The 11,586-nt window shown below is 55.6% G+C and overlaps 2 protein-coding genes across 8 annotated transcripts; both read left to right on the top strand.

Moving 5' to 3' along the window:
- The first annotated feature begins 1,471 nt into the window (after window positions 1-1,471).
- LOC120658531 (probable indole-3-acetic acid-amido synthetase GH3.8) lies at window positions 1,472-3,984 on the top strand. Its single transcript, XM_039936788.1, has 2 exons — window positions 1,472-2,029; window positions 2,132-3,984. The coding sequence occupies exons 1-2, from the start codon at window positions 1,575-1,577 to the stop codon at window positions 3,516-3,518; spliced, it is 1,842 nt and encodes a 613-aa protein (XP_039792722.1). The 5' UTR covers window positions 1,472-1,574; the 3' UTR covers window positions 3,519-3,984.
- A 2,752-nt stretch (window positions 3,985-6,736) lies between these two features.
- LOC120658525 (FRIGIDA-like protein 3) lies at window positions 6,737-11,553 on the top strand. Of its 7 annotated transcripts, XM_039936783.1 has the most exons (5): window positions 6,737-7,114; window positions 7,225-7,298; window positions 8,179-9,270; window positions 9,456-9,625; window positions 10,579-11,553. In XM_039936783.1, the coding sequence occupies exons 3-5, from the start codon at window positions 8,202-8,204 to the stop codon at window positions 11,191-11,193; spliced, it is 1,854 nt and encodes a 617-aa protein (XP_039792717.1). In that variant the 5' UTR covers window positions 6,737-7,114; window positions 7,225-7,298; window positions 8,179-8,201; the 3' UTR covers window positions 11,194-11,553. The 7 variants fall into 7 exon arrangements, with proteins under 7 accessions (XP_039792717.1, XP_039792715.1, XP_039792712.1 ...); XM_039936781.1 differs by lacking the exon at window positions 7,225-7,298 and having other exon boundaries at window positions 6,737-6,947; XM_039936782.1 differs by lacking the exon at window positions 7,225-7,298 and having other exon boundaries at window positions 6,748-7,114.
- Window positions 11,554-11,586: the final 33 nt, after the last annotated feature.

Below are 11,586 nucleotides of genomic sequence, written 5' to 3'. Positions count from 1 at the left end.
GCCTGGGCGGCACAAGGTACACCGTACGCGCACGATCGCGGCCAGCCCGCGCGCACGCACGAGCCACGTACGCCGGGCGCCGGCGACCACGAGCGGCGGCGGCCTCCGCCCCGCGTGCTGCAATAAAATTTCGCGGCCGCGGCCGGTGATCCGAAGTTTCGTCGGACGCGAACCGTATCCCGGCCGGATCTCCGCACGCTTCTCGCTCGCAGCCCGGGATAGAATTTCCACCTCTATCTTATTGCTCCCAGCGCCTCGGCGCGCGCTGTGGGAGGTCGTGAGCCGGTGATTGCCACGCCGTCCACCCAGGCAGGAATCGTCTGTCCCGGCCGTGGACCGGATCGACGGACCCCCTGGCGAGCGGCGACGAGCATGTTCCAACTTGCTGCCGCCGGCTACCCTTCACGTGGCCGCCAGCCGTAACCGAGTCGAGCCAGTCTCGTCGAGACCGCAGGCCCAGCCCCACCGGTCTCCGCCCGCGAACCTCCCCAACCGCGGCGATCCATTCAATGCACCACAACCACACCTCGGCAGGCTAGCGGCGCCCGCGCGCAACGTAACCGCCCAGCCGCGCCGGAGCCGGCGATGCGCCGCGTCGTGACGCCCGGGCGTCGCCATCGGTGCGCCCCCCGGGAGGGGAAGCCGAGCCTCGCGCTTCCCGAACCAGCCGCGCCGGCTTGGCGTGCGGCGGCCTCCAGCTGGCGCGCGCTCCCTCCCAGCTCGGCGATCGGCGGAGCTGAGCACGGCACGGAATTCCGCGCCGCCGTGTCGTGCTCAATGCGGCACGACAAAGGCTGGCGCCTGCAAAAGTCGTCGCGGATAAGGGCGTGCTGGGCTCGCCCCGCTCGACGACATCGCATGTTCGAGCGAGCCGGCCGGCAGGCAGGCAACGGGGATTTTGCATTCGATTCGGCGACGAGCTGAGGAAACTAGAAAAGATGGCGCGTTCGATTCAGCAACTCGCCCGGCTCTGGACTCTCACCAAATCCGGGCGCTTGCGTCTCTGCCCGGTAGCTTGATAACGACTCGTAACGGACGGGATCATTGGACGATAGATCAATCACCAAGTGTGCCACGGCTGTGCATGCGCCAAATTGCCAAAATCCACGGCCAAGTCGTAGGGAAATTTGCATCGGTCGGGAGACCACGGCGAGCTGAGTCGACACGGCCAGGGCCCAGCGGCCACGCTTCCGTGGCCTCATCACAGCGGCCGCTCCGGCTCCGACGTGGCCGTCCGGCCACGGCCCACCTTGCCGGGCGGTTGTCCACCCCAGGCGGGACACCGGGGCCCGCCGCTGCGCGCCGTGGAGCGACAGCCCCGACGTCACCCCGTGTCCTTCCCTTCTCCCCGTCCGACTGCTCCACGCGTGACCATGCCCCTCGCCCCTCGCGGCCTCGCCCGCCCCAGCTCGCCGAGCTCGCCTCCCACTATAAATACCTCGCCATGCCCCCGCCATTCCGACCCAAGCACACAACCAACCAAGCAGCAGAAAACATCTTCTGTCCTTCCCCTCCGATCCCTCCCTCATCGAGAGTCCAGACGACCCCCACAAGTTCCACTCCACGCAGCAGCTATGGCGGTGATGGCCGAAGTGTCCACGACCACCGGCGCGGCGCTCCGCAGCCCGGCCTCGCCAGCCCCGGCGCCGGTGAAGGAGGGCGACGCCGACAAGCTCCGGTTCATCGAGGAGATGACCTCCGACGTGGACGCCGTGCAGGAGCGCGTCCTGGCGGAGATCCTCGCCCGCAACGCCGACACCGAGTACCTCACCAATTGCGGCCTCGCCGGCGCCACCGACCGCGCCACCTTCCGCGCCAAGGTGCCGATGGCGACGTACGAGGACCTGCAGCCGTACATCCGGCGCATTGCCGACGGCGACCGCTCGCCCATCCTGTCCGGACACCCCGTCTCCGAGTTCCTCACCAGCTCCGGCACGTCCGCCGGCGAGCGCAAGCTCATGCCCACCATCGAGGATGAGCTCAACCGCCGCCAGCTCCTCTACAGCCTCCAGATGCCCGTCATGAACCTGTAAGTTTTCTTCTCCGGTACCAGCAGTTATTGGCTCGACAGCATACACGTGCGCGGTGAAGTTATTAACGGCGGCCATGGCGTTCAATGATTTGCGTGCAGGTATGTGCCTGGGATGGACAAGGGGAAGGCTCTCCATTTCCTCTTCGTCAAGTCGGAGACCAGGACGCCGGGCGGCCTCGCGGCGCGGCCGGTGCTGACCAGCTACTACAAGAGCAACCACTTCAAGAACCGCCCGTTCGATGCCTACAACAACTACACGAGCCCCACGGCGGCCATCCTCTGCGCCGACGCGTTCCAGAGCATGTACGCGCAGATGGTGTGCGGCCTCGTCCAGCGCCACGACGTGCTGCGCGTCGGCGCCGTGTTCGCGTCCGGTCTCCTCCGCGCCATCCGTTTCCTGCAGCTCAACTGGGAGCAGCTCGCCGCGGACGTCGAGACCGGCGCGCTCACCCCGCGCGTCACCGACCCGTCGGTGCGCGAGGCCGTCGCGGGCATCCTCCGCCCGGACCCCGAGCTCGCCGCGGTGATCCGCGCCGAGTGCTCCAGCGGCGACTGGGCGGGCATCATCACCCGCATTTGGCCCAGCACCAAGTATCTCGACGTCATCGTCACCGGCGCCATGGCACAGTACATCCCGACGCTCAAGTACTACAGCGGCGGGCTTCCCATGGCGTGCACCATGTACGCGTCGTCGGAGTGCTACTTCGGCCTGAACCTCCGGCCCATGTGCGACCCCTCGGAGGTGTCCTACACCCTGATGCCCAACATGTGCTACTTCGAGTTCCTGCCCATGGACGCCGCCGCGTCGGGCGGCGACGCGAGCCAGCTGGTGGACCTCGCCCGCGTGGAGCTCGGGCGCGAGTACGAGCTGGTGATCTCCACCTACGCCGGGCTGAACCGGTACCGCGTCGGCGACGTCCTCCAGGTGACCGGGTTCCACAACTCGGCGCCGCAGTTCCGGTTCGTGCGCCGCAAGAACGTGCTGCTCTCCATCGAGTCGGACAAGACGGACGAGGCGGAGCTGCAGCGCGCCGTGGAGCGCGCGTCCGCGCTGCTCCGCCCGCACGGCGCCACCGTGGTGGAGTACACCAGCCAGGCCTACACCAAGAGCATCCCCGGCCACTACGTCATCTACTGGGAGCTGCTGCTCGCCAAGATCTCCGCCTCCGCCGACGGCGAGGCGGTGGACAGGGAGACGCTGGACCAATGCTGCCTCCAGATGGAGGAGGCGCTCAACTCGGTGTACCGGCAGAGCCGCGTGGCGGACGGCTCCATCGGGCCGCTGGAGATCCGGGTGGTCCGGCCGGGCACCTTCGAGGAGCTCATGGACTACGCCATCTCCCGCGGCGCCTCCATCAACCAGTACAAGGTGCCCCGCTGCGTGACGTTCCCGCCCATCATCGAGCTGCTGGACTCGCGCGTCGTGTCCAGCCACTTCAGCCCCGCGCTGCCGCACTGGACCCCCGGCCAGCGCAACGACGACTAGACCGGCGGCGAGGAGCTGGGACTCTCCGGCGCGCTTAATTAGACTGGAACCATCTGCTGCATCCGATGTCCTTGGTTGGCATTGCTCGGTGGCAGAGGTAGCATGTCCGTGCTGCACCTAAATATTTGTTAATTTTAGAATTTTTTAGTACTGTCAGTTAGTGGCGTGAGGGTAACTTGGATGTGATGTGAAGAGAGGTGGCTGAGCTGACCAGCTGAAGCGAGTAGTCGATGCCTGCAAGAGTCGCGGATTCTTCTAGTAGTGGTACTGTTATCCGTACGAGTGCAGTATGCGGCTAGTTTAAACGTTCCTCCAAATCTGTACGAGTTGTGCACAAGATCCTCCTGCAATCCCCCGATTACCAAAACCGTCCACGAGAGCTTGCCACTTTGCTGTCCACTGGCGAGCCCTACAGCTTTCAGACATTCCATTTCAGGCAACGCGATTCAGTCAGGTGCTTCACTATGGTAAAAACTGCCCCCATCATTGGCTCATTATAGTATCATAGTACAACACACTACATACAGCCGTGGATGCAGTGCATGCCACTGCTCTACTACGCCTGTGGCTGTGGTAACGGAACGGAATTACCATGGGGGCTTCAGCCTTCAGACATTCCACTTCAGGCAACGCGGATTCAGTCAAGGCCTCCAGGGCAAACACAGGCAGGCGTTGGGGCAGTGCTCGCCTATGCCTATTGGCTATTGCCATCGCTCAACCACCTCCGTTCCGCTTCAGAAGCGGCGCGACTGATGGCCGTCTTTCGAGTGGTTGGGAGCCTGACGCGAAGTGTCTGGCCGAATGCTCCCTTCCGCGACGTTGACGCGTGATTAAACTAATCAGGGCATTTTTTTCCAATGGAGAGAGTGCGAGGTGCCTCGTCATGGTGGCCGGACCGGTGCACGATCCGGCACGCCGCTCGGTCGTCTGGTCGTCGCTCGCTGCAGAGACGGACCGGCACACTTTCCCTGTGGCTGCACGGTGCTGTTCCTGCTGCAGGACTTGCACCTCTGCTCCTCGTGCCCACTTTCCACGAGTCAAAAAGCGAGATCGGTTTCCCCTCCCCTCTCCGAAAGGCCTGCGACAGCCTGCGAGCATTGGGTTCATCCAATGGCGGAGCCAGGCTGAACTGCTAGAGGGCTGAGCAACCTTGATATTATATTTAGAGGGGCTAATCACTATTATTTGCATGGAAGATAAGATGATAGTGCACATAAACTCCATGGGCTGCCGGCCAGTAGAGAGGCTGGAGCCCCCAGCACCCCTACGTGTCCGGTCGAGCTCTTTACAATTGGGCTGCATGATCCGTGACAGGACCTTCAACTTGTCAATTTCGCTTCGTTGACAAAGGGGGAGGAGCTCGGTCTTGGCCGGCGGATAGGATATCTGTCGTGTCGTGCCCACTGCCGGACACGCCTCCGGCTTGAGCGTTTTGAAGGACCTCGCCCTGCCTGCCTGCACAGCTGCAGTAGTGCAATGTGATGTGCGAAGCGTGGAAGTATTCAGCTCCCTCAGCAGTCAGCACAAGTTGTCAAAAGGGCAGGGCACACAAGTTGGGGGTCAGGTCAACCCTGCGGAACGCAGTGCGGATCACGCGCGAATCGCGGGCTTTGGCCGCGTCCGACTGCGAGTGGCCAGCGTCCGCGATAGCGGCAGGTCCACGCGCGCCCGCCTGCCTGGCTGCCTTTCGACCCGTCCGGGGAGCGGCGGACGACCGACGAGAGGAGAAGACGGCTGGGAGCTCGGTGGCCGTCGGAATCGCCGCCCGGCCGGGACACAGATGCGGGTCTCCCGGCCGGAGTCCCGCGCGCCGCTTTTCCTGCGCCCGCCGCGCCACCCCAGGGCGCGTCGTCGCGCGGACCGTGCCGTTTTGTATTGCCGGTAAGGCATGATAGGCGTGCGTCGTTTCCGTTGCGTGCGGCCGCGGCCAAGTTCGGCACTGGCGCTGGGGCTCCGCAGACACTGTGCAGGAGGTCGTCGGGGCTCGTGACGGATATCGCACGACCGCGACGGCCGGGCCGCGTGGCAGCCGCGCCGCTGCCGCCTTTGACCGTTGACCCATGCCCTTCTCGTCCTCGTCCCGTGCTTGTCGTCTTGCCAAGCGATATCTGAGCTGAGCTGCTGCATCGTGCGGCGCAGAGTACCCCGTACTGCCGCGGCCGGGAGGCGTGCGGAATGTCGGGGTCGGAGAAGCAGACAAGCTGTGCATCCGTCCAGATCGTCCGGATTATTGGTTCCATTCACGGCGCAGAAAGCCAAACGCGGGGAATGTGGATGCAGGGTGCTCGCAGTCGCAGCTGACGGGTTGCTATCTGGATAATATGCCTGTGACCGTGCCTCCTGTGACTGTGAGCCTGCGTTGACTCCGTTTGCATGGCCGCACGAGTGAGTGTCCAAAACGTGCACGCGATACTGTGCTCTGCACTGCAGTGCGCATCAGTGAGTGCATGATCATCTCCTGGGAACGGGTCAAAAATTTTAAGACAGCTAATGCTAACCGATGGCCAATCAACGGCAGCGATGAAACCCGGCGTTCTTCTGCCGTTGAGCAGCCGGGGAGCGGTTTGGCGTTTGGGCTAGCCGGTGTGCTAGCTCGGCAGGACACAGGAGCGCGTGCTCGCAGGCGCCGCTGCTCCCGAAGAGCGAAAAAGGCCCACGTGCCGCTGCCGCTGTACCACCGGCCGGTCAACCGTGCTCATCCGCGGAGCAAGGCGGGGGGAGCGAGCCGACGCACGAGGAGGGGCCGGCGCCGGGCGGGCGAGGCGATCGAGCTCCCTCGCCGCGCCCGCGCCCTGCTGCCGGTCTGCCGGAGACTGGAGCGCCCTGCTTCCTCGTCTCGGGCTCTGACGCTCCCTGTTTCCCTCCCACGCGAATCGAAAAATGGCCTCCAGCATTTCTGGTCCTGCCGTCGTGGAAGCCAGCTGGACCCGACGGCCTTGTAACACGTGTTTTGTCGTCGTTTCTCACTTTCTATTCTATCCTTCCACATGAATGAATGAAATTCTAGGTGGACATGGGCGTTCTACTGGGCCATTCCACGAGGCCTGTTTTTTAGGAAGACACGAGGCCTATTTGTTCTATGGGCTGCATTACATGGGCCGAGCGGCTTCGGGAACGTCTAGTAGGCCGTAAACAGCAGAGAAAACCGAGACTTCCTAGTAGTCGGCGTTCCTGACCAGCAAAGAAAAACGAGGCTTGCGTGACTCGGTCGACAGGCAGCCCAGAACTCGCAGCCAACTCCCGATCCCGCCCCAGTCGATCGACCAACGCCGTCCCTTCTCGTCGAGCCTCGGCCTCTCCGTACCGGCTAACCCTAGCAGCGGCACGCGGGCGACGGCGAGTGGCAGAGGGCTTGGCGGCGCGAGCGCGACCGCCGAGGGCTTCACCGGCCTTCCCCTTCATCCGTCTACGGCGCGGCGGCGCCTGCAGGTACCCCCTTCATCCATCCATCTCTCCCCCACCTCGCTCGTGGCAGCAGGCAGGCGGACAGCTCCCCTCCCCCCTCTCCCCCCTCGAGCAGTAGTGCCGCCGCTCTATCAGTCTATCTCTATGCCTCTCTCTCCTCGCAGGCTACTGGCACCCCGTCGCGCTGCCTGGTATGTTATCTGTCTCATCTCCACTGTTTTATCTGCAGGAGTACTAATTTTCTAGGTTTATGGCGGTGGGTGTAAAGCTCTAATTTTTTTCTTAATATATTGATGCACAGCTCTCCTGCATATCATCCGGGAAAGAGTAGTAATGGTCTCATTGACTGATCTAGTCATTTACTCTCATTTACTGGTACTGAACTGTTGATTAGGTGCTTAATATTTTGATGAATCGTTGGGGACAGCTTTGCATTTTGTAATCATACAGAAGGATGCATTGGATTTTTGAGTTTGTCTGTATGGAACCATATGTTTCAAAATATATGCTCAAAAATCAGAAATCCAGTTTCAAGGCTGATTTTTGTGTGACGGCTACATGGTGGGTTGGCTGAACAGATGCCACTTTGCTGTTATCAGTACTTCTACAAAATCTAATTACAAAGTTGTTTCTGTGTTATTTTTGCATAGGATAATTATAACGTTTCACTCAATCCAACCCAGAATTAATCCCTGATCAGCCAGTCTAGTTCTTTTGTACAATCCGGTTGGCTATACGTGAAAAAAATAGGTATAATGACTAAGTAGAAATTGAAATTGTACATGAACTGGAAGGAGAGAACATAGTTTGGCCCTTTTTTAGCAATCAGCATCAATCTCATGCCCTTCGTTTTTAACAGTGGATGGCAAATTAATGGTGCAATAACACCAATTTTTTTATATAAAAGAGGAATTTCTAGATTACACATGCCAGCCTGTAAGGTAGGTATTCTATACTTCGCTGTCAAAATGAGGGAAAACACTCACCAGTATAATATATTAATAATATGGGGATATCATATCATTTTCTTTGACTGCGGATACTGTCAAGTTTGTGTTTTTCTCCAACAGATTAGCAGGCAAAGCTAGAACGAAAATTCCATGTTCTGGTTACATTATTTGTACTAAAGCTTTCCACCTTTTGTTTTTTACTCTTTACTTGACCTTTTGCTTGTCATGTTGTGTTAACAATATGTATGTGTTCTCAGTCACTTCCTGTTCTCAAACTCACAATATATTATCATGTGTCTCTCCAGGCAATTATTGGTTTTGTTGCAAAATGGCCACAGAAGCTACTTTGAACAATTCTGGTGGTTCTGAGTCTACAATGTCTATGCTGGAACAGCTTGCTGAAGTATTTGGCAAGTTGAAATCCCACACTGAAGCATCTCTGCAGTTGCAGAATGGCATGAATTGGGGTGATATCAAAGAATATTTCCTCAATGTTGATAAGTCGTACAGAAGCAAGTTTGATGAACTAGTAGAGAAGCAGAAGGCATTAGAAGAAAAGAAAACCGAAGCTGGTAGGCTGATTGCAGAAAAAGAGGCTAATGTTTCTGCAAAAGAGCGAGTTTCTGTGAACCAGCTTCAGGAGCTAAGAGATGCTGCTGTCTCTTCTCTAGCTGAAGTGCGCCAAAAATATAAGGTGGAGCTTGCTGAGATACTTGATGCCAGTGGAAGCAAAGACAAAAAGGTAAGTACCTCAACCAATGGCAACAATGCATCTCATGCTTCAGAGGCGAATACCCCTGCTAGTGGGTCAGGCGACCCATCTGAAGCTTCACCTGTTGAGGTTAAGCCTCGTCCTGTATTGAAGGAACTATGTGAGCAGATGGACACCAAAGGCCTTCTGAAATTCCTTTCAGAAAATTGTAAAAAACTCGCTAGTCTTCGTGATGAACTTCCTGTTGCACTAAGATGTGCAACTGACCCTGCCCGCCTTGTGCTTGATTCCCTGGAGGGTTTCTTCCCACCAGACCAAACCGATTCGCCTGGGAATAAACAAAATGCCCTTGAGGTTCAGCGCAGGAGCTGTATTGTTTTAATGGAAGCTATATCACCTGCACTAGGGGCTAAAGAGCAAGGTGGCAATGACTCTTGGAGCTCTGAAATTAAGGAGCAAGCCAAGGCAATTGCCGAAGAGTGGAAGAGTAAGTTAGCTGAGGTTGACCTAGATGCTTCTAATGGCTATTCATTGGAAGCACAGGCACTCCTGCAGCTTCTTACAACTTTTAATGTTGATTCGGTGCTTGACGAAGATGAACTATGCAAGATCGTAGTTGCTGTCTCTCGTCGCAAGCAGACTGCTGTGACCTGTCGCTCTCTTGGTCTTAATGAGAGAATACCAGGTTGGTATCCACACAGAATGCCACAAGGTGTTCTCATCCCTTAATTTGCTAGGCTGCTGTTGTTCATATCGCTAAGCCCCACGACCATCTAGGGAACTGAAATTTCATTACTGTTCTGTGCAAAGCATTGATTTTCTGCATGAAGTCGGTGTTTTAATTGTTCTATTGACTTTGTATCTTTGCAGGTATCATTGAAGAATTGGTTAACAGGCACAGGCAAATTGATGCAGTTCATTTCATACAAGCTTTTGGGCTTTCGGAGACCTTTCCCCCTGCATCTCTGTTAAAGACATATGTAGATGAATTGAAAGATACATTTGACAATAATGGGGATGCCAGTGCAACCTCTTCAAAGGTTTGTTTTATCATCCTTCGAGTTGATGAGACTATCAAATGCTTATGAATAGGCATAGTCTGCTTCATTGGCAGAATTGATTCTGTGGTGAATGCTTTTAGGATGGTTTAAATGCAGATTTTCAGCATTTTTTGAATACCGTGAAAGAGAGTATGGCCAGGGATTGTAGATGCATTCCAAGGGGCAATAGCCTGTTGAACCCTAATGGTTTATAGAATACCACCAATCAAGGGATCCTTGCCATGTACACAAAGGGAGCACCGGATGCACCTAACCTAGGGCCGGGACATACATCCAGCATGGATGGTGTGGCCAGGCGCCATGAGCCCTGACGGGCCAACCCAAGCACAGCCCATACAGGCATACATTATTCTCTAACATACTGTAAAATAAAAACTTCAGGTTATTAAATTCTTTATTTTCTTTATTTTGTTTGATTTGGGAACCCCTTGAACGTATAATCAACTTTTGTTTAGATTTTCTGAATAATTTTGGTTTTGCACCATGTAATATAGAGAACCAGTTAGAAAAAAGGAAATCCTGTCTAGGTTAATGATTTGAATAAGAGAGCATCTGTTGACAAATAGCGAGAGAACAAAAATCTGGATAAAAATCGATTCCTATTACTGGTAAAACAATTCAAACTGGGAAGTCATGGTTGGTAAGTTTGTCAAACTGAGATTTGAGAACTTTACCTCAAGAACTTTCTATCTGTGAATGTTGGTACCGCACTTGCATTTTGTCGGCACATATGCTCCACGCCTCCACCTATCAATTGTGGGATAACAACCACACTGTATTAGTGCTGATTCGTATAACTCTTTTTTAAATATTGTTTTGTGTGCCTGGATAATTTCATGTTCACCTTTTGGTCCTCTGTTTTTTTTTTTTACTTTTGTTTGTTAGAGTATATTGTTTAGCTGACTGTCCAGCTTGCTTAATCCATTTTTCAGGATGACCCTAAGACCAAGGAGCTACTTGCTTTGAGGGCCGTAATAAAGTGCATCGAAGAGTATAAGCTTCAGAAGGAGTATTCACTTGGCCCTCTCCAAAAGCGTGTTTCTGAGCTGAAGCCTAAGAGTGAGAAAAGGCCATCATCTGATGCTGGGCGTGCTTTCTCAAAGAAGCCTCGAGGCCCTGGCACTTCATTTCCTCGGAGACCAGCTGGTCCTGTTGGTTCAGCTGCTCGCAGACCTCCATTTCCAGTCAGTAACTGGCAGCGTGCTCCTGCTCCAATGCCCTCCCGTACTCCTGCGCCAATGGCTCCTCTTCCTGAAAGATATGGAGCTGCTGACCGGTACCACTACACTCCACCACCCACTGCATATGATGCGGGGGCATTTTCTTCTTACGGTGAACCATTCAGTGCCCCCAAACCATTTCAGTACACCCCAGGGTCAGTGGCAGCATCATACAATTCAAGTCCCTATAAAGTTGCATACGGTGGCCCAGGAGCGCTGCCAGGTGCAAGCGGATATACAGGTTACTCGGGCGCTTCAGGGCCGTCTGCCTCCAGAAGCTACGCAAACTATTTAGGATCTGGTTATCGCCCTACCCAGCAGCCATAGATTGACTTCTCTCAAAATGCCCTCCCGGTGATGCAGGATACCAGGATATGGCAACCCGACTTTCCGTCAAACTGGGATGTAACTTATTCTGTTCCTCGTCCATTGCAGTGGGTTTTAGGTGTAACTGATGTAGAGTTTCGCTCAAAGCCTGTGAGGCGGCGATCAAATTCTAAGCGCACTCATGTCCTGCTACATGTCCCTTGCACGCTGCACTCAGTTTTTTCCTTCGTGCTGTATTCCTGACTTGTCGAGTGTTTTGTATCTTCTGTCATCGTCACCCAGTCTCCTGGGATAATATTTTGCTGGTTTTGCGTTTTAGTTGCAAAAGCCAAAAGGTCCATTGAGTGCAAAATTGTCTAAGCACTTTGCAGACAGTCTTTACGAAAATAATAT

The sequence above is a fragment of the Panicum virgatum genome, chromosome 2N (assembly GCF_016808335.1).
Source record: "Panicum virgatum strain AP13 chromosome 2N, P.virgatum_v5, whole genome shotgun sequence".
NCBI classification, from domain to species: domain Eukaryota; kingdom Viridiplantae; phylum Streptophyta; class Magnoliopsida; order Poales; family Poaceae; genus Panicum; species Panicum virgatum.
This window is presented reverse-complemented; position numbering and strand designations above follow the sequence as displayed.

What these genes read in the sequence shown, in the direction of transcription:
- LOC120658531 (XM_039936788.1), top strand. Translation starts at nt 1,575, where the DNA reads ATGGCGGTGATGGCCGAAGTGTCCACGACCACCGGCGCGGCGCTCCGC. An exon ending in CAGATGCCCGTCATGAACCT is followed by an intron (nt 2,030 to 2,131) that starts GTAAGTTTTCTT and finishes ATTTGCGTGCAG; the next exon opens with GTATGTGCCTGGGATGGACA.
- LOC120658525 (XM_039936778.1), top strand. Translation starts at nt 8,115, where the DNA reads ATGTATGTGTTCTCAGTCACTTCCTGTTCTCAAACTCACAATATATTA. An exon ending in TCTTAATGAGAGAATACCAG is followed by an intron (nt 9,271 to 9,455) that starts GTTGGTATCCAC and finishes GTATCTTTGCAG; the next exon opens with GTATCATTGAAGAATTGGTT. An exon ending in CCAGTGCAACCTCTTCAAAG is followed by an intron (nt 9,626 to 10,578) that starts GTTTGTTTTATC and finishes TCCATTTTTCAG; the next exon opens with GATGACCCTAAGACCAAGGA.